Source organism: Anoplopoma fimbria, chromosome 4 (assembly GCF_027596085.1).
Source record: "Anoplopoma fimbria isolate UVic2021 breed Golden Eagle Sablefish chromosome 4, Afim_UVic_2022, whole genome shotgun sequence".
NCBI lineage: Eukaryota > Metazoa > Chordata > Actinopteri > Perciformes > Anoplopomatidae > Anoplopoma > Anoplopoma fimbria.
In genome coordinates, this window is record NC_072452.1 from 19344388 (window position 1) to 19367445 (window position 23058).

At 39.1% G+C, this 23058-nt stretch overlaps 1 protein-coding gene across 1 annotated transcript; it reads right to left on the reverse strand.

The window, feature by feature from the left end:
• Window positions 1–292: 292 nt before the first annotated feature.
• On the reverse strand, window positions 293–2822 carry hs3st1 (heparan sulfate (glucosamine) 3-O-sulfotransferase 1). Its single transcript, XM_054597863.1, has 2 exons — window positions 2665–2822; window positions 293–1908 (listed from the first exon to the last, which is right to left on the reverse strand). Exon 2 carries the CDS (start codon window positions 1759–1761, stop codon window positions 847–849), a length of 915 nt encoding a protein of 304 aa, XP_054453838.1. The 5' UTR covers window positions 1762–1908; window positions 2665–2822; the 3' UTR covers window positions 293–846.
• Between the last annotated feature and the right edge of the window lie 20236 nt (window positions 2823–23058).

Sequence of the window (23058 nt, forward strand, 5' to 3'; positions counted from 1 at the left end):
GCACGTATGTTCAAAACAACTTGTCAATAAATGTAAATGCATTCAGAAAACAGTGTGTTCCAGTAATCCACAGAGATGGGTGCAGCCTATACACAGACACATGCTCATGCCTGTTAACTGAGCGGAAATCATGACTCAAGTCTTCTTTGCTTGTAAAGATCTGAGGACATACTGCAAAAGCAGACAGATACATAATGGATGAATAAAAATAGATAATCAAAGAAGAAGAAAAAAAAAAACATCAGACGTGCTAAAAATAAAATACATCTTTATTACAGTATTAATTCTTCACTTTTTGAAAAAACTATTTACAGTACACCGCAATGATCGGCAAATATATGATATGCCCAGAGCATTTTTATATCTTAAGTCTTACATAAAGAAACATTTTGAGGAACAAAAAATGAAAAACTGGCCCGTGACTGAGAAAATCATAGCAGCAGGTAAAGGTCCTTCAGAGCATTTAATGCAGTTAGACGTCAATAGTGTCATAGTATATGAAGCAGAACGTGAGGGTATGACAATATTAAACTGCCTGGTACTTATCTTTATGCAATACATTAACTGGCGCAGTCTAAAGTCTGAATGTCATTGTACGTCTTTGAACAGTAGTGAGTTTTTATAACAGTACACAGTGAAAATGCATGTGTGACTAGGAAAAACAAAAACAAACATGCACCAGTCCGCCCTGATATTTGGCTCGATCATACTCCTGTAACAAACATACTAGTACAAAAATAGACCTGGTTTAAATTTACATTAGTGTTTTCTCTTCATTTACATTGTTAGTGAGGGAAACAGATTATCCCCCAAGCGGCTCTACGCCAAACCACGAGACTCAGACGTTCATTTCCAGTTGAACGTTCGGCCCACCAGCTCAAAGAACTTCTTGTTGGGTTCGTGAAAGAACTGGTAGAGTTTCTGCAGGATGGCGGGCGCCACGTGAGGGTGAGCCCTGCCCTTGGAGTCGTGTAAACACCGTTCTCGCCCGTGGTCCCTCAAACAGTAAAATCCCTTTGTTTTATTGAAGTAGAAATTTGAAGCGTTTATCTGGGGCTCCAGCTTTAAGAATCGCTCCACCTTTTTCATCTCGGGGAAGGGGTCCCTGATCAACTCGTCCCCGTCCACCACGTGGATGCTCTCCAGCGGGAAGTACCGCAGCCAGTTCTGCATGTGAACATAGTACAGGCTTCGATTGAGAGCCTTGTATCCCAGGTTGATCTCGCCGTCCTTCACCAGAACGGACTCGATGGGTTGGAAGAGCTTGTGCTTCTGGAGGCGGTTGTAGAAGACCTGGGTGTAGTCCGACAGCACCCGCTCCGTGGGGTCTCTGAGGATGAGCAGCAGCTTGATGTCAGGGTTCACCTGGTGGATGCGTTTGGGGACTTTGCTGGAGGTGAAGTAGGCCGGCGTCTTCTCTACCGTCAGCTGGTCGGGGAAGGCGTACGGCATCTGGCTGAGATACCAAGGCAAGCCCTTCTGAAAGTGGCTCTCCCAGTCGAAGAAGTGCACCTCGTTCTGAGCCGCCGCCACCGCACTGTGCAGACTGAGCATCTCTATCAGTGCCCGCGTGCCCCCCTTCCTCACGCCAATGATTATGATCTGAGGAAGCTGCTGGAGGGTGCCGTTCGGGTGGCCGGTGGCGTTGTCGGCGGGCGACGAGGTGGGAGGTATAGGTGGCCCCTCATCGGCCATGGGCCTGGAGGGGATGGGGGGAGACTGCATCGCAAAGAGCAGCAGCCCGAGGAGTACGGCTGCCATGAGGGAGGTCCTGACCCTGGAGGATTTCAGCCTGGCGAAAGCACCAAAACTGTATCCCACATTGAAAGAGCAGCTGCCTGAGCACAATGGTCCAATTGAAAAAGCAAAAAAAAAAAAAAAATGCCTCTTCTCTGCCAGCAGCAGTAACTGCAAAGGAGAAAAACAGCTGTGATTAGAAAATACCTGGAAAACATCTGGCAGAGGGACAAAAACACTTCTGGAAAATACACAATCCATCCCACACATACAAACAACCTCTGATCGTCACAGTGTTATGACTCAAAGGGACCAACATTTGCACAATAAAAAATATATTGAGGTGATTAAACTTTAAACTCCACCCAGCAATATCTGCAAGACAAAAAACAATAAATAATGAACGTTTTAAATAAGAAAAAAATGTTAATTTAATAATTATCTTTGCTTCGTGTCCTTAGAAACAAACATGTTTTACTTGTCATTTATAAAACTAGAACAACACATCCAATGCATTTATAGCATAAAAACACAGATCACCTTGAAAAACTGTCTTTCTTACTGTACAGAAACTGAGTTTATCTGGGTTGAATCTCTGAACTACTGCTTTATTATATTGAATTATTAAACGTGATACATAATGTTAATATTTACTTTAGTTAATGCGTATTCAAGACTGAATCAGAGCTCGGAGATATTTACAGCCTACAGGAAAGACGCAGGTGTGGTGATTATTGCATATTTAAAGGCTGGACGATGATAATATAATATATCTATATATACATATACAATATAAATACAAAATATAGCGTCTGTTTTTCCGGCCACTGTCATGTTTTTGTTCAGTGTGTGTTGAAAATGACAGTCTTAGTTTTGTCTGCTCTGCTTCCTGACCGAGAATCCCACCAAGTCCCGCTGATCTCTTACCTTTTTCTTAACTCAAAGCCTCTCGACTCGACACCGGTTTCATTTCGTGCACCCAGCTCGGAGCTCCGGTGCTTCCAGCTCTGCCCGTCCCTCCCTATGGTCCCTCCGGTCTCATCCAAGCGCAGAGACAGCTTCACCTGAGCGCCTCTGCTGAGTTCTGCTTCCGACACTGACCGTCCTCAAGGCTTAGTTTTTCTTTAGGTGGTGGGGGGGGTCAGATGCTGACGCCTACATTACGTCTGCACGACCACGCCCCCTCCTGTGACTCACGTTGTTATAATGTTATGGTATTTGTCAGAGCAAACGCTGCTGGTAGGGTTGGTGTGAGGAGGAGGAGGTGGTGTGTGTGGTGTAGAGATGTGACCAAAGACATTACATTACATTACATTACAGTCATTTAGCAGACGCTTTTATCCAAAGCGACTTACAGGAAGTGTATTCAACGTAGGTATTCAAGAGAACTGCTAGTCACTAGAAGTCATAAGTGCATCTCCTTTCTTAAACAAGCATCTTAAAGCATAAACCAGAGCAAAAGTATAGTGCAGAGGCAAATTACTACGAGAACAGAGACAGAAAGACAGAAAGAAAGTGGAGAAAAGAACAACAGCATGATGTGATCGCTTGATATAGAGCAGCAGAAAATGACTGGGAGATCTTTTGTTAACCGTAGCTCAGATTAGAGACTATTTACCGAGAAGCCCAACATATTCAAATCAAGCAGTCTGACTTGCTCTTTGTAGAAATTTGTCGCCCATAGAGAGCCTGCGCCTTCCCAGGATTTGGGGTTGAAAAAGTCTTTTCAGCGGAGCCTCCAGGAGTCCTCCCTTCGCTCTGCTTTCAGGGGAAATCAATGAAAGAGACAGACCAGTTATTCATCCCTGGCATTCTTCCCCTCTTTTGTCCACAGTACAAGTGCATCTGCGGGTAGTCACAGAGTCCAAGTTGCCAAATCTCACCACCTGTTAAGCTGCATTTTTAAAAAACATTTTTATTTTTAAGTGGAGACGTCCGAATGCTTCTAGCAAAAGCAGGTTATATCCAAAGTGCAGATTTACTGCTGTTGAACATAAAGCACTTATGTGTTTCGCAATTTCCTCTGAGTCACAAATTTGTATGTACACTAAGCATGAGCCAGTTTAAGTGACTCCACGGAGTCCATGAGTCAGTGTCACATCAGTGACGTGAGATACAAGTTTGTGGTGAGTACATTTGTTCACATTCATGCTGTGTTCAAGTGAATACTACATTTTAGCTGCAATCGGCCTGAGAGTGAAGTATAGTCTGTTTCCCATGCTGATATAAAGCTTAAAGCATGGAAGACTTAAGGGTTTCTCTAATTAAATATGGATGTCAATGAGATTTTGCCCATCTCTGCAAAATAATTGATGATGTGAAGTGATTTAAGTGAAGACCAGTACACACATTAAAGCAACGCTCAACGTGTGCAAGAAGCAGGATGTTTGTGGCCAGTGCAAAAGTTCAACCCCACTTCTTAAATACATCCTTTCCTGCAGATAAGAAAGCAAACGCGTGCTCTTTACTTATGCTGATTCGGCCATGAGTTTCACCCCCACATTGATTTTTAGATGCAGTTTAGTAATCCTCACATTCTGCCCTCGTGTCTCCTGGAGAAATGTAAATTCAGCGGAGTCGTGGAGCCGGCTCGTACAATATAACCCCGCTTTGAGGATCATCAGAAGCGTCCGACTGCATTAACATGACAATAGTACGTATTCACAGACCATAAATACCCTCAGCGCCACCTCAGCCACTTCCCTCACCCTCAGCTCTAAACAGGAGGAAATAAATAACAGAAAATAGCTCCTCGGTGCTTTAATGGGTGTCACATCTACTGCATGTTTCATCTTTAGAGTGCTTAAAGACTCCTTCTTACTAAACACATGGTTTAACGACTTGACAGAATAATTAAGTGTATCACCCAAACAGACAAATCTTACAGTGATCAGCACGCTTGAAAATATGTTCTTTGGTGCTGTGTTCATCATTAAAAACAGGTTTAACCTGGCTCTGGCAGGTTTAACAGATTCCAAATGTCTATGCAGATTGTTATGGGTACATAAACGATATGCCTGCTGTGTGTGTGTCACAGCTCTGATACTAATCCGTCTTGGGAAAATACTGTAAGAACTGAAAACGTGTGTTAAATGTACGTTTCACAAACTCACACAACAACATGTTTAATCCCACTACTCATATGTTTTTGAGGATATTCTAAACTGCTGTTATTCTCTTATTCATGACCAACTTCCTCTTATTAGAAACCGAGCTGTGATCATATTTAGTTTGAATTTATTGCTGTCTAACACATAAATACACACAAAGCCACGCATGGACGACTTTGTGCCTCAAATATTTCTATTCAGGAAAGAATCGCTGATACATTTCTTTTATGGACACAGAGGTAAAGCTTTGACAATCCTGCAGGCTTTACTGGTGTAACATCAGCCTTTCTTTTCCACTTCATATTCTCGTTTTCCATCTACTTTCTTATTATTAATTTTCTATTCAACGAGTAGCTACACCTTCAGGCTACAAACGGTATAATTGTTCGCCTTCTATTCTCCAAATTAATAATCTTGAGTCGGAAATTTGAATTTCTTGTGATGCTCATTCGGTTATTTTTCTCATTTTTATTCATGAATATTCAATACAGTATGCTTCTTTGTCATGCTAAACACTTGAGGAGGAACAACAGTTATTCTTACACTTCTTACACAATAACAAAGTCAAAAAAGTTTCTCAAATAGATTTACAAACAAACATCTGCAGATTCAATTGTTTTCTTTGTTGCGTAAAGTTTCTCAAAAATTTACAATTTTTTTTAAAAAACACAATTGTTTAACTTTGTTTTCCTGCAAAAGTTGGCAGATGAAGCCAGTTTCAACACAAAGATAATGGAAGTTGAATACTGCTAACTGTGAAATAATTAGTAAGAAGAAAACAACTTATTTCCTTCAACTGATTTCGTAAAAGGAAAACACCTTTACCTTTATACTTAAAGGTAATGTTTTATTTTTTAAGCTTGTATCTCCATGAAAACTGAGCAAAGTCCATCAGCTGATGAAGATCGTGATACTGTTGAAAGCTCTTGAAAAAAGCTAGCAAGTGGACCTTTAGTTGAGATAGTTTAGTCAATTCACTTTTTCAAAGGTCAAGTTGAACTTTCATGCCAACATAGAAGAGAAGTGTTTAAAATGCTTTGGCTGAAATCATAACAGCTACTGAGCTTAGCATTTAGCATATAGCTCCAATAAAAACCACTTGAGCTGGGACTGTTTGGTCAAAAAGTTTATCAATCTTTGTAGGGCTTTTGTACTGTGGATGTAATTAAGTGGGCTGTTCTGTAGCAGGAATATAAAATCATCCTTGAATAAACTGGGCAAAGAATGAGCACATGGAAACTATCATGAAACAATTCACAATGATGAATGTGGCATCTGTTCTCAAGTCGTGTTATCATCAATACATGTGGCCAGATTGGTTCAACTCAGAAGTGACTGTTCCCAGGCTTAAATCTTGTAGCGGTAATAACAGATGTTTTAATATGTATCAGTTAATTAGCCTATTTTTAACCAGGTTCATCCCATGGAGATCAAAGATCCCTTTTATTCTGGTTTTGTGATCAGATAACTTTGTGCCGTTTAATTCTTCGTTTTAGGAAACAACAACCTAGCGACCCTGCAGCTGCTCAGCACTTTGTTTCTTGCTCAAGAACACCTGTGCTCAAAGTGCCACCCAGACACTCTGTATAATACTAATTTATGCTCATACACAACCAATTTGCAATACTGAGACTAGAACCAGTGCTGGAAAAAGTTGGATGTTTATAAAGTCCAGGGAAAAGTTACATACATCACCATAAATACAAAACAACAGGGACAGATTAAAGAAAAAATGAATATACAATTATCAGTACTGCACCGTACAGAAAGACAATTGACCAAAAAAAAACCAAAAGAACAAGACAAAGCAAACCACATTCATGAATTCACGAAAACATTACAACTACAATATGATCATTTCTGGACTTTGTTCGACTTGGACATATCTTCAAACTACTTTGGCAATAAACTTATTGCCGATATGTTTAGTAGGAATGTTGTGCCATTAACTTTTGTTGTTACTTTTATGAGAGAGCCAGACCTATCTCCTAAAACTAAAGCACCAGTCTGGGTGTCTGGCCGGTTGAGCTGAGTCGACAGGAATAAGAGTTACAGATGAAATACGTCAGCTGGTGTTTAGGATAAAGTTATTAAGATCACACTGTCTTTTTCCAGAAATCTGCCAAACCAGTAGCATGCAAACTGAAGAACACGAACACTAACACTAACTGATGAAATAAAGTCCCAACTGACGCAACAAACAAAAGGAAAGTGAGTAAAACTGATGCTCACTGTGCTGTGTCACGTTCAATGACTTCCTTTCTAGTGTTGTCATTATGCATCAGTTGGTGCATCATAATGCGTGAAACACGATCACCATGCCCGGGCACGCACAGTGACGTAAAGTCATGGGAAAGCACCAGTGGAGGAGCACGGGAAACGGGAGTGTTTCTCTTTTCACCTTTTTCTCTGGGAACTGAAGTGTTTGACGTGATCAGCATAAATATTATCTTATTAACTGTAGATTCAGTTTGCTGTCTCTGACAAGCATTTTTGATAAACATAATCATAGCTTTCATGCAAAGCTCTTTTTCCTGAGTGTCTTCGCTCGGGTTGACTTTATTTATTGGATAACACTGTGTTTGCATTTATTATTTCATCTCCTCAGGCAAATCATTAACAATTAAACAAATAGATCATAAAACGAGTTGAAACAAACATCTTCTGTTTGTTGACGTTTATGCACAAAGGCGGAGAGGAAGCCGTTGTTCTGTAGCAGTAAACATCATTTTCAGTCAGGAGCTGAAGTGCAGAAGATGCTGCATATTGTGCGGGTTCACAGTTCTGCAGAATGACGAGGGATTACTATTTATAACCCCGCAGAAAGGCTAAAGGTAAGAGGCATCTCTCTGTATCGGTAATTACTGCAGAATATGGCATCTGTGCCAGGTGCAAATCCTTGGAAATGGCCTTCATTACGGGGAGAGCTCGCAGACTGTGGCTAAGAAGTGAGGATAATGACAGCGTGGGATTAACCCTGCTCCCCACTCTCTTTGCTCCTCTTCCTCCAAGCCCTCCCTCCAATGCCTCCCCCTGCCTCCCCCCATCCCTCGTTTCTCAAAAGAGCCCCATCTCTCAGACAACAAGAAAAGCTTGCCGAAGGGTTTTTTGATCATCCTGTGATGCGTCGCTGTGTGACAGGTCTCAGACACAGATATGTAGTTTCCCACTCAAAAGAACTCCAACTCAGGAGATTAGTGGAGAAACTTCTGACACAGCTGCAGCTGAAATATTTTACTACATTGCAATCAGCCCTTACCCCCATCTACACCTTAAAAAAAGGGAGCTGGATGTGTTTGTATGTGAATGTGAGTGTTGCGCGTGTTTGCACCTTTTAAATTTATTTTTTTCATCTTCTTTCATGTTTTTTTTTCTGGTATTTATGCTTCCCCTCTCATCTCAAAGTCAGACCAAGGTTTACTAAGAGGTCTGAATCAGCCGGCTCTTTCTATTCAAAAAGTACGTTTTCAAGTGTATGAAAAGAAGGATTAGCTGCTGTTTCGTGTGAAAAATGTTTTGGAAAAATCCACTTGAGTGCATTTGAAAAGTCTCCCCAATCACAAGAAAAGGAAAATTCAAATAGCAGGTCCTGCATCTGGGCATCTGGTGGTACTGAAAGCAGTGAAAGCATTTTCTATTTCATATCAAGTTCTGAGCATGTTATGTGTTCATTAAAATAAAAATCTTTGACCCGGGAGAATGTGCTGTCTCAATTAAAAGTTTCAGGATGAAGGTTTGTACTCACAACAAAAAATAACTTTTGAATAGAATAACACCTTGTTCATTTTGGCAAGACAATATCGCAATATTTTGCTATGAATTTTAATAATCCAACTGAAACTAACAGTGGCTTTAGAGTAAATAAATGTTGGGAAGGAAACTGAAACAAACTCTAGTCCTCTCAAAAGGAAATTTAGTATTTGGGGATGAGTTTAAGGTAGATTTAAGGCTCTTGTAAAAGTGTGTTCAGGTGGTTTTATTTACACTGTAAATACCTGAAAACTTGAGCTGACCTGTCAGGTTGAACACAGACCAGATGTTGAATTCAAGAGTCAGATGTTGAGGTGGCTTCAAGAAACCCATCTGTGTGGAAAAAATGTGGAAAACAACGACAACATATGATTATGAATGTTTTTTATTACTCTCATGAGAGGCTTTGACCATCAGCAGCCACAACACAGTTAGTTGCTGTCTGACAAACAGCGAAAATAGCAGCATGGATGAAAGCACACACACTTGAAGTGGCTCCCTTTAAAATCTAAAATGGCACCATGGTGAGCAAATTGAATACGGTCTGCTATGTGATTTATTTACTGTGTTTGTTTCATTTAATATGAATATAAAAGCCCCTGAGTTTTATAATACTGTAAAGAGAACCCCTTCTGTTCAGTGCTGTTCATGCAAACACAGACTGGACAGGCTGCGGGAATTTGTACCCAAAGCCATTATACCCAGTCTACCCTTATAATCAATATAAATTGACCTGTCTGTAGTATTTTCTTCTCTTTTTCCTGTTCATTGTTGTGTGTTGAAACTGCACATTTTTGTAGTTAATATATAAGTGTATATATAAGTGTAATATAAGTGTAAATATTCCATAAAACTTGAATGAAACACCATCTGTCTGAAATATAAACCTGAGCTGCCATCCAAATTGCTTTAAAAAAAAACTTTTAGTACATACTGCAGCTGCCTTCCCAAAGTACATACTGTTGCATGCAGTATGTATCGGGACATTCTACTTGCTCACATATGTGCTGTGCTAAGGATTGTGGGACAGAATAAGCAGAAACGCATCCTGGCTTTCACACTACAAATTGGCACAGGTTGTAGTCGAACATCCTAGTGTTTTTGGCAAACTGCATGATTGACGTACTATGTATGGGGAAATACTTTTTTTCTGGCATACTAGATAGTAGTAAACCTTATATATAAATATTGCAACAACAGTAGACACAGATAATCACAAATATGGTTACATTGGGAGGACTCATCTGCTGTAAAAACACAGGCCTCTTTAAAGGTGTGTGATCGGGAAAATACCAGTCATGATGTGTGCGAAGCAGACAGTGAAAAGATGGAAAAAAATGTGGACCAAATTAAAAATAATTAGCTGTGTGTGTTGTCCTTCTACCAGCATCTCAGATAATGATGTCATGAGGTCATCTGAGGAGAAATAAAGGTCATCTAAGGACATATCAAAATGATAATTAGCCTGAAAATGTGTTCAAGGCAGGTTTGTAAATTGGCCTATCCACATTACTCTTAATAGTTTTATAGTTTAGACATTGTGTTGTTGCTACTCGACACTTAGTTCATGCTTTTATTTTCCTCGTTTTATATCAGTTATTCAGTGGAGGAAAGCAGCTCAGTACATTTACTCATGTAATGTAATTAGATACAATTTTGAAGTACTTGTAGCCTACTTGAATGTTTCCATTTTCTGACACTGAATGCTTCTACTTCAATACATTTTAGAAGCCAATATTGTACTTTTTCACTCCATTACATGTTTTGTTTACCTTTAGTTACTTTGCATGTTCAGATTAATTATATAAAATATAATAACAAAATATTATATTATATATAGATTATTTAAAAAAACATTGATCTCTAATAAATAAATAAAGTATACTAAGTAGTTACAATTATCCTCACCTTTACCAGCTGGAAAATAAAAGTAATAATAATCAAAGAACATTATTTAGCCTAATGATTGCTTTTACTTTTGGTACTTAAGTATATTTTGATGCCATACCCTTGTACCTTTACAAATAAAGTTTGAACGCATGACTTTTAATCGTAGTATTTCTACACTGTGGTATTGCTCACTTTACCTTTATATACTTTCTTATACTTTATTTACTTTTTTAATCACTTGTTTACATCTCTTTATACGTAATTTATTTTCATTTTGCATATGCTAAATATAGTAATTTCTTTTCATTTTGCATATGCATTAACTACATTCATGTTTACATTCAGTTTATTTATTTTTCAATTATTGTATACACATTAAAACAAATTTATATTATGTTTATATTTCATATATATATATATATATATATATATATATATATATATATATATATATATATATATATATATATATATATATATATATATAATATTTCATCCGTATATTTTTCCTTGCAGTATTTTATGTCTTGGATCATTGTGTTTTTACTTGCGTGATTTTCGTTGTATACATATTTAATGAGCACTGTTGACATGTCGTGCATGTCAAATAGATCACTAGAAAAGAAAGATGTGTGGACGCGCACTGCTGTGGTATCATCAGTGTCTGTGTATTCAAATCACCGAGGCCCCGCCCACCGTTTTCATCTCCTGCAACTAATCAAGCTCACCTGGTACCTGCCATGGCCCCGTCATGGTGCCAAGGTGGAGTTTCCCTGACGCTTATACCCCGCCCGCTCTTACCTAACACAGGTAAGCGCTGAGATACGTTTGCTGCTTTCATGCCATTTGCCTTTGGATTTGCAATGTGTTGAAATAGAGCCAAGTACTGTGTGTGTGTGTGTGTGTGTGTGTGTGTGTGTGTGTGTGTGTGTGTGTGTGTGTGTGTGTGTGTGTGTGTGTGTGTGTGTGTGTGTGTGTGTGTGTGTGTGTGTGTGTGTGTGATGCACTGTGAAGGCTTCTGGCTGTACAGATGTAACTGTTATCTTGCTCATATTCACCATATCCTGCATATAATACTAGTTTCATGGTAGGGTTGGGCAATATGAAGTGAGGGCAGTACTATGAAAATCATTTAGTGTGGAAATAAACCTTTACACTGAAAGGCCTGTACTCAGAATTTCAGAATAAAAGAAGTATTGGCAACAAAGAGCCAGAGTTTTTCATACTTTATTGTAACATTATTGATTATTATACTTCTATAAGTTAAAGGTACATTAATTAAGGTTCAAGGTTTGAGTTATGTGCAACAAAATGTATAGTCCCATTTTGCTAAATAAGAGAAACACACCAAAAAAATGCAAAGCTATGTTATACCTTGAGGGTTGAGGATAAGTATAGTAGCATTACAGCGTGAGGAAAGAAGCTGCCCTAAAGTCTGGTGGTAAGATAGCGGGTACTTCGGTATCTCTTGTTGGATGGCTGGTTGGGGAACAGAATGTGGCTGGGGTGGGTATTGTCTTTTTTATATGCTTTGAGGCACCTCTCCTCACAAATATCACTGATGCTTGTTAGATTAACACCAATGATGTGCTGGTCGGTGTTAACATCCTGCCGTAGAGCCCTCCTGTGTTCAACCCATGTCAGTTTGTAAGGTCTAAAGTGTAAAACTATTATTCAAATTCAATCATGGCATGTTATTATAAGAACCAACAAAGCTAATCATAAGAAAAATCCACATAGTGAATTATTCTGTTATTCATTCGTGAAGAGTTTTGTCAGCGTGACAGTCGATTGCCCTGAACAGGCGTGTGATTATTATCAAAAGATTATGGACAAATACCATTGCATTGTAAATATTGATTTTGGAATGATATTTGTAATAATATTGGTATTGATTTCAGCCATATCGCCCAGCCCGAGGCATGGGTAACTTGGCATGAGGTGCGGCTCACGTAGGCCCATGTTTTTGAATTACGCACGCACTTACAGCTAAGCAGTGTAGGAAAAAATCCACCCAAGATAACATAGTAGTATGTGACAGCTTGCTTTATTACTCCTCATATCATAATTACACACTGAGCTTACTGTGGAACCACTTTATTTATGTGCTGATGGTTATCTGATGCATATCAAGGCTGAATCACCTTTCACGGGAAACAAGATAGTGGGCCTGTATTGTTTTGAATAATAAAAAAATATAATAGTGTAAGGCAATAATGATCTGCTACATAGCTGACGTGTCTTTGCCTGCTGCTGCATATCAGGTGGATTGCTGTTATGTAACTCTCTTCTGCTTTGAATTTCTATCACTTCACATGTGCATTCCTTAGCTAATCAGTCCTTTCTTCCATCCATCCATTCTTTCATATTTCTGCTTAATAACTTAAGTAATTATGTTTGACAAGTAATGGGGTGACCATTATGCTTAAAAATTACTTAAACTAACACAGTACTGACCCGTAATGATCGTGTGGAAAGTTTAAAATTCAAACAATGAGAGAAGCAGTATTTTGGGCTTGCTTGCTTTGTTAAAACTCCTCCACTTTATAGTAATGGTATCAAGCTGTTTCACACTGCTTTGTGCTAATGGCCTGTGTCTCAGTCTGTCAATTGCAATGTTCATTCTTGCTGTTTGTTCTTGCCGAGTAGCTCACTTGGTTGGAACTGCCAGAGCTGGAGGTTCAGTTCACTGTGTTGCAATTTGTGCTAAAATGCATCGATATGTTGTGATGTAGGAGGGAAGTGTATGAAGAGAAGAAAAGACACAGAACAACAGAAAGGGACGTCTAATTGCTGTTTGCATAACATGAGTGATACAGCAAGCCTCTGGCTACCGGCGTCAACACAAACTATGTTCGTATGATGTGTTTTGACTCGGCTCACAGTTTCAAAACATAACGCCTGAATGAAACAAAAAGCTTCTTTTTTTTCTGTGCATGAAAGCAGCTTGGCAGACTGTGCAAAGATGAATTATAGCCTTGGATTGTCAAACATGTCAGTCAGTGTGGCATTTTGATTGATAACTGAAAAGGATCCTGCGAACAGCTGAAGGTGAAGCGGCTCTGAATAATAAAGTTCTTGACGTGTTGTCGTTTGAAGTGATGGGACGTAGGTGGGTTGAAATTTTTAGGGGATAAGTGGAAATGTCAGCAATAAAAAACAAAAACGTGTTTTCTGTGGCAAAGTCGCAAAAAGATGAATTTTGAATGCGATGTGGATTATGTATGAAAACACACACACACAGGATGAGAAGTTATGCTATTTTTATAGAGCTTTACTGTACACCTCGAGGCGACGTGGCTGGAATAGAGTGGAATTGGCCAAATCTTAGAGCAAATAGCGCGGCCACAGAGGGCAACAGTTAGAGTCCAGTGAGGCCACTTACAAAGGCCAGCTGTCATACAGAGGTGTGTTGAGAAGAGAGAGAAAATCAATGTCCATAATTGCTCAATAACAGTACGACAATGGAGGTATGGGGAGGAAGCACATGGGGTCACAGCAGACACGGCAAGAGAGAAGGAGTGTATTTCCTCAGTGTACCAGTGCAGTTTGCATTGCTGTACTTTACATGTCGAGTACGCAACCACAACCACCACGTCTCCATTTAAAGATGACTCACAGTTTTGAACATTCATGTTTAGTTTTTTGGTCTATAGAATGTCAGAAAATGCTGAAAAATGTTGATACGTTTTTTCCCAAAGCCCAAGATGACGTCTTCAAATGTCTTGTTTTGTCTACAAATCAAAGATATTCGGTTTACTGACACAGAAGAGTGAAGAAACCAGAAATATGAACATAAAAGATGAAATACGCACATATTTACTTTTTAGTCTTTAAAAAAAGATGCTCAAACAGATGAACTAATTATCAAAGTAGTTGATAGCTAATCGATTAATAGTTGCAGCTCTAATCAACATTGGAACTTGGTCTGCTTCCTGTAATCACTCCTTATTTTCCAGTGATGGAAAGTACCTAAGTACTACTAAGTATATACTCGAGTACTGTTCTTAAAAACAAATTTGTGGTACTTGAGTTTTTCCATTGTCACAGATTTATGCATATGAAGTAGTTACGATTGGCGCCATTTTGCAACATTAAAGCACTACTGCTTACATATAAATACATAAATGATAACGATCCAACAATATATAACAACATATAACAATATGAAGCTGACAGTGGCTACTCTCAATATAAATACTTTTGATATATATATTTTGTTGCTAATTCTTCTGTCTTTAACTTGTAATGGACTATTTCTATACTGTGGTCCAGCTACTTAAGTAAATGAGCCATTTAGTGATCCATTCTAATGCACTTCCATGCCAAAATCCAGTCTTTTTAGTTCCAAAAATCCTCTCTGTTTCTGCTAAATGTGTTCCTGAAAGACAGATTTCTCACTTTTGCCTCACAATTGTAACTTAAGTAGACTTGATCTATCTAACTCAGATCACTGATGTCTTAAAACCTGCTTCAATGTTCACATTGGTCACTGACTTGGAAAAACTCATCCTTTTTTGAACTGAAACCAGCTGAACCGAAGTGGTTTCCCTTTGAATTAAGTTGGAAATTACTTTTACTTTGTTACCTCAGCTTGTGTTAATTTTTCACAGCCATCTCCGCCACCCTGACTTACTTAGGAGCCGGCAGAACTGGTATCCTAGCAACAGAAGCAGATATCTGTACTTTGTTTGTTCTGTCCCACAATTTGTGTGTGTGTGTGTGTGTTTGTGCATATGGTGTGCGCATGCATGTGTATGCATACATGAGAGCGTTTGTGTGTGTGTGCGTGAGCTTCTCTATAGAAACTTGCTGTTAGCATGCAAACCGATGCTTCTCTCCTGCCTGTAATGGCTCTGGATTTATCGGCATCTGGGAGAGAAAGCTGTTTACATAGTCCCCTCCACTGTTACCAATAGCCAGGATAATGCTGTCAGACCTGGCTCAGTGAGCCCATTCCTCTGTCTCACCTCACATGATAGTGTTTACACACTAACTTCAATATGTTCTCTGCAGTACTGCATGCCAATTCTGATCCGATCCCACAACAAACCTGCCCCTCAGTGAGGTCACTGGTGGAAGGATGGCTGCTGACCTTTTTTGCAGAAAAAATTCAACATTCTCAGTGCGCATGATTTGAATCCACTGAGCAAGAATCTAATTTACAACAACTGGATCTAATAAAGTGTAGAACAATGGATGGAAGGCATCCAGCAGTCCCTGTGAGGGATGCTGTGTGCTTTTCATTGCGTCTAATTGAATTACTGTTCCACCCCTTGGAGCCTCTTCAGATATCTCAGAGCTGCACTTGTGTTATACATAAGCTTCCTAACATGATTTGAGATTTACTGTGTTAGTATTCAATAATGTAGGATACTTTATTTAAATGGCTGCAGCTTGGGAATGTTTTTTTTATAAGATGGGGAAAGTGATATCAACTTTCACAAAACAGACCACTGAAAGACTTAATTCCTCGTGAGGTAAAAAACACTCTAATGGTTACAAAATTGTTACAATTAAAAGGAGTACCCCTACAATTTTCTGCAATATATATATATTGAGAAATGAAAGCTGCAGGAATATTTACCCTCATTTTTGTGAGCTAGATTTTAAAGTTAAATGCATCAATGTCGTGCAAGTCTTGTTTTCAAAGGTAAACAAGGCATGATTCAGGACACCGTAGATATCGTAGCTTCTTCAATTCTTCTTACAGTTATGAAATTGTTCCCACTGTAATGGTAAAACCGGTTCATCCCGACATCCCTACAATACTGCAAACATTTGTGTTGCAAAATGTCTCAGAGATGGCTTTCGTTTTGCAAAAAGGAGAGCCACGTCCTCGCAAAAATACATAGCTAGTGTAGGTTTTACCATACAGACTATTGAATGTTAATGGAAATCAAGGGTAACATGGCAAAAACTGTGATGAAAAGGAAATCCTGAACATCCTTCTGCAGTGTTGTTTCTCACTTAATTCGCCTGCTGTTACCAAGTAATAATGACGATGATGAGAAACCATCACAACTCAACGAACGCGTAGATGAAAGTTCCCCCGCCCTCACGCCGAGCAGTGCTCCTCTTTTTTAAAGATGATTTTCAGATGATAAGATGTTAACGCAGCTGGAAAACAGCCAACAGGCATCTCTGTTCACTTGTACCAATCAGCTGTTTTTATCTTCAGAGCCACCCTACTCCAACTCCCAGAGTTTGTCCTAATGAATTAAACTGTGTGAAGAAATGTGATTTCTGATAAGGTAAATCTTCACAGTGATTAAGCGTTCATAATCTCACAGATAGAGGGGATCACACGTTTGATGCCCGAGCTAACGGGCTGGTTACAGAAGAAGCCTTCCTGAAACACCGGCACAAACGTTCATGGTTATCTCACTTAAAATGTAGCAAGGCATACCTAGTAGGATTGCTAACATCTGTTCTTGTTAAATTGCAAAGAAGCTTTATTGATCTGGTGCTGGGGGCACATTCCTTTGCAATTTACTGCTGTGGGAGGAAAAACGGAGGGTGTGGGCTTTTACGGAGGATCACTAGTTCAGTTAGTTAATGCCCACAGTCTCTTTTTTTCGCCTTAAATCTACTAGGAAGGAAAATGCGGAGGGAATTCAAATGAAAAAGGACTCTTCTGCCTCCTGTATAGTTCAGTCAGCGACGTCTGGGAGCTTTTGTGTGATTTAAGCAGCATTGTGCAACGGCCAAATTGGCTGCAGATGGGTAGGGGGTCCGCAGCTTCATAACCCCACAGCTTATATGTATGGATTATCTGAGGTAAGAGCGCCATAAATTACACATGGGAGTTTTCTTATACTCTGACCTGGCGACCCCGACCTGGCTGGTGTAATGGGATAGCTTGGGGAGCTGGTGGTTCCAATTAATGAGAGCTGGCTCGGTGATATTGTTGCTCTACCACGGGGGCCCCTACCTGACTCCTAAACACGACCAATGCATATGAAATGGCTGCTTCATTTGAGTGTTTGGTTGATGGGGGTTGTTTTTTTATTCCTGTATTGATTGTGTGTTACAAACATTCTTAAGTGGTTTGCGGGGTGAAAAAAAGTGCCTTAAGCATGATTTCATCCACTACACCTCAATCTCTAATGCTTCTCTTTTTGCATTAAATTAAAGAAATATATCTAAAAATGAAAATGACCTTTTCTGGAAGAAAACTACATTCAAACTTCAGCTTTTGTGCATTTTTCTCTCTTTTTTTTAAAGAAGACAAATGTCTTTGGACATATTGTGTATGTGGAAACGACCTCTGGCTAGGTGTCCCCCTTCCAAGCAATTTTAGACATTTTAGACCCAACTTGTCACTCAAGATGTGCTGTGAACTTCTATGGTTCACTATTGACTGGTGCACATCATACTGTGTAGAAAATGAATGTCAATACATGACTTTTTTTCAAAGCGTTGACCCTCAGCTGTGAGCAATTTAAGCTGTCGTCACTTTCTTATAGAGAGCCGACATTTTGATGACGCAAATAATTCAAAATCCAGCCTTGGAACAGAGTCTTTCTCAGCAGTTTGTTGTGAGGTTAACTCCATGTTTCCAGATGATAGGGCTATGCCCGGATCAGTCTGCATTTAAGGTTGATGCACGATCTTGTGTCTTTTGTCATCTCTGAAATGAAAACATAAAGAAATAAAAGGGTCCATCCTGGTCACAGTTCAGTTCTAACATCCTGCATGGCTGCTGACATCACTGACAGACTCAATCCTACTGAACGATGGAGCAAGTTGTACCAGCATCTGGTTCAAAACTACTTTAGCCGCCTTTGCTAACATTTGGCACCAGAGCTCAGAGCGTTGGACTAGCAAACAAAAATGAATCCTGCTGCTCTGCGTCACGCTTTCCTCAATTTCCGTCACATTAAGTTTTGTAGTTACGTTTGTTAAAGTCTACAACCTGCCGTTCTGTTATCCTGCGTTCAAAAAAGGTGAGTCGCTTCAGGGTTTTCTCGACTAATGACAATATATTTTTTTAACAATTTGATATTGTTCATCCAATATTTCTGTTTTTAACAGCCTTTAATGAGCACCATCATCCATAAGTCCATCGGTGAGTTAAGGGGACACGACTTTTTTAGACAAAACTGTAATAACAGAGAGGACTGAACGATGCACATGTTTTTAGACAACCAAGATATTTCAGAAAGGCAGATGAAAGACAGAAAAGATTGCACAGAATCTAGTGGAACAAAGATTAGCCCAGATGTGATGAAGACTTCAGCTGTCTAAAAAGAGAAATGGTTTAGCTAGTGTTGGCTGTCTTTTTCATACGTCCAGATGTTTTGACAAATGACCAGACTTTAAAAACTCAAAGAAACTACTAGTCCTTTTATAAAAATGAATTTATATTTCAGTTTGACCCTAAAAAAACAGATAAATGGCGGGGGTACCAGTGACTCTTGGTTGTTTTTTTAATCACACCCAAGATAAAGAGGACTGCCCATGTTCCCAGAGTGAACTGGGCGCTGGCAATAAATCATTGGACCCCTCTAACCAGTTGAGGTCCAGGCATGCCAGGAAACAGTTGTTTCCTTGACTTCTGTTCCGTCTGATGACACAAACTCTCTGCACTGCCAACAGCTATACTTCAGAACGCGGCAGCAGGAGTTTATCGCAACGATTTGTCGAAAAGAAAATATTTGCTGGAAAGTGTTGAAAAGGTTACCGTGAAAGGTTGACCCGCAGGCGAGAGAAAAACGCAATAAATTTGAAAGCTCCCAGCAAACTTTTCACAGCTTATTGCTGTTTTTATTGCAATGTTTGCTTTATTGAATTTTTTTCAAGGTTAATTCACAAGTGCTTGTTTACTTACCTGCACCCCTTTTATTCCCCAAATACTTGAAATTTAATTGACACTTTGTGCTGAAAAGCATGTGTTGAATTGGTGGAAATACTTTCTATATTCAGTGAACGTCTGTAAACACAATTCAAATGAATAGTCAGGAGTTAAATGCATTATATGGTTAAGAAACGCAACACAATCTAATCAGAAAAGAGTATTTCCAAATGAAATGCACACAGTGGAGAACTGCATAATCTCAAGTGACAGACTTCTCTGTAAGATCAAAGTGACAGGTTGAAATTGTATCATTTACAGAAATTGCTACCAGAGCCGAGATGTGATGGCTCTGAGCAAACATGCCAGATCAAACAGTCATGGTCAGAGATGTGAAGTCTGAACGCAGCAGAAAACCAGCTCGGGATTTCATCACGTCCTCGCACAGCCGACGTCTGCTGTCTCATTATGGGAGGCTCGCTGTGCTGTCATGTATGTGCAGAAGAGTTCAGGAGGAAAGGCATATTCAAACAATTTAGAAACCTCAAAGAACATTTTCAAAAGACTAGAAGAAGAGTGGACATGTTTTAACTCAACCTGTAGTTTTTTCATAAGGTATGTTTGTAGTTAATGTGTAGAATGGAAGACAAGAATTTAGTGTTTACATAAGCACTACTTGGTTATAATCAGATTTTTTTTTTTCTGAGTATTTGTGGTCATGGTGGATGATACGGATGCATTCCAATAACAGGGTATATGTCATTTTATTACGAAACATCAGTATTATCGGAACCTCCTAAGTTTCTCTACACAAGTCGGTAGTAACAGCCACGCTGTTGTTTTAAGTTGAGAGTGATCTGTATTGCTGAGCAACCTGGAACTCTGCCTAAAAGAACATTTTAGAATGAACGTTTATTATTTACTAGTGTGTTATTGTTGTTTTTTTTAACCTCACCACAGCAAAACTAAGATTTACATTAGACTTTAAACAAAGACTTAACAGCTTTGAAGAAAAAACAATAGCTGACTATTTTATTTTACTGTCATTGACTTATCGTCTAATCATTTAGATTTATATATATATAACTACAGTTTTTGCTCAGTTTTTGGTTATTCCAGCATATGCATGTTATGATGACTAATGGGGAGGCTCCTATATGTCCAAGAGTCCTTGGGCAAGACACTGATTTGACACTGACCAAATTGCTCCCGAAGGCCATCGGTGTGTGAATGTGACTTAGTTTAGGATGGGCATTATATTCATGGTAACCTCTGCCATCAGTCTAAGAATGTGTGTGTGCTGACATGTAGTCAACAGCGTTTTAAGTGGTCAGAAGAGTATCGCTGTAGAAATGCACCTACAAAGTGCTTCTACCATATAGAAAAAGCACTGAACAACTTGAAATGAAAGAGGTACAATCCTGCCTGTCAGGAGTTCAGTGTCTTTCCCAAGGACATTCTATTATGTGGTCAGGAGGAGCCAGGGATCAAACTGTCACCTGTCTGATTAGTGGACGACCCGCTTCATCTCCTGAGCCACAGCCGCCCATAGCTACAGTTTTTGCCTGAAAGCTAGAAATATATATATATATATATATATATATATATATATATATACACGTGATTCATTGTTTACATGATCATATCCCCAAATCTGACCATATAAACACAGTTTTTGAAAGAAAACAGTGGTTTCATATTTGTGTATCTACTAAGTCAAAGACCTTATCTGAGCCAGTAGTCTCTTTAGTGGCGGATACATTATGATACAATACTTCATGTAAAAACATGCATGCATTATGTATGTGGTTGGATTATCTCACATTCCTCTCTCTAGAGATTCAGAGCTGCAGAGATTGTGATTACTGCACCACAGAAGAATGTACTACTGACCTCACCTTGACTGCAGTCAGTAAATTAAAAGAAAACAAAGCTGCAAAAGTCTGTCACCATGCGGAACATTAGTGATAATAGCAACATGCTTGTTTGACTGAATATATAAAAACACTTTTTTAAGGTCAAAGCCAAAGCCCCACACATTAAGTATTGCATCAAGCGTTCTTGATGGAATTGCATTGCTGTATCATGAGTATTTTGTTAAGCACACAGACGTAACAAGATGACAAAAGCCCTGCTCTAATCATGTTATTTTTAACAAAGCGAGTAGCAGTGGGCTGTGACGCTGCATGTGATCTGTCTGAGTTAAAGTGACGGAGCTCTCGGGGAAAAGCAGAGGTCAGTGTCTGTTGGGTGATCATTTAAATCTATGGCACCCAAACACGCTTGACAAAACGAAATGACACGCTAGCCAATTGCAATCAACGTTGAGAAAGTAATCAGCGCCTGATTAGATGTAATGTTCCCCGTATTGATCCCCTTCTGCACCAGGAGGCCTCTTCAAGTGCTCTGAATGAGAAGCGTTCGATCACCCGGTGGGGTTAAACACAGACTGTTACCACAGAGTGGATTGCTTACGACGACAGGAATGACAGGCAGGAATGAGATGATTGCCTGTGATTCCTGGCTGAATCAACGTTTACCCACTTCTGCCAACGTGTCGCTGATGTATCCATCAGAAAAGCTGTCAGCTATTTCTCTTTTTTTCTTCTTTTTTTTTTTATTTACCCTGTCAAAATTGATTATTTTTTTCAAGTGCCTGGAAGACAACCCTTTGACACAGAAATCTCACTGCTGCTATGATTTGACAAGACTTCGCCGAATAATGTCTGGCCCAGAGGAAAACTATATATTACTGTTTTATTGTGATGCCTCTGGATAGAAAGATTTACAGACAATAATTTACTGCAAGCTCAGATATAAACTTGTTTTCTGGAAACTTTCTGGAAATTCATCACACTGTCGATCCCATGGTTCACACGCGACTGTATCTCCCCTTTGTTTAAAATTAACAAATTGCTTATTCCTATAAATCCATATTAACAAGTGAAAAAAAATCTGTGAATGCAGGGTGAGATGATATCTGGCAACAGAGCCCAGCGGGACGTGCCTCATTATTTAAGCTTATTGTCACTTGTGTGTGAATGAGATGAAAAGAGAAGACGAGTGAAGATAAATCTCACCCAAGATTCACTTGATTAAAAAAGAAACACATATAACTTGTTCTGTGATATAAATATATAAATATGTTTTATGTTTTGGAAGAAACATCGGAAGATAGCAAGTACAACTGACCCATCTTTTAAGTTGTTACGTCTCCAATTTGATCTCGAACGCACAGCGGGATCGGTATAACACATCTGATGTTTTTCTAAATTTGACTAGAGCTGAAACAATTAGTCTATCAATCAATTACCTGACAGTAATTTAGGTAATGGGTTAATCGTTAAGTCATTTTTAAGCAAAATTCCCCAAACTATTTGCTTGTTTTCTTCGTCTTCTATCACACTAAACTTCTCAGATGGCAATATTTGCTGATTTCCTCTGCTTATGGCTAAATGAAAATGTTATTAAGTTGCACAAAAATTGTGATTGGCATTTTCTTCAAGAAAAATAATTAAATTAAATTAATGTTTTTTAGTGCTCATTTTGAGTGTTAAAGAATCAGATTCATATTCGGATTATTAAATTATCTTTCACTCGCAGTGGACTCCAGACTGGAACGTCAAACATGCAAAACATTTTTAATGATTAGAAGGATATGGCAAATAATTGGAAATGTTAAAATCCTACAGTGTGCGTGGCTTTTATCTTTTTAATGTCAACACCAAAGCACCAAGACTTGAGTCGTCGATCAGTTGTCCCGCCCAAATCCTA

What these genes read in the sequence shown, in the direction of transcription:
- hs3st1 (XM_054597863.1), bottom strand. Translation starts at nt 1,761, where the DNA reads ATGGCAGCCGTACTCCTCGGGCTGCTGCTCTTTGCGATGCAGTCTCCC.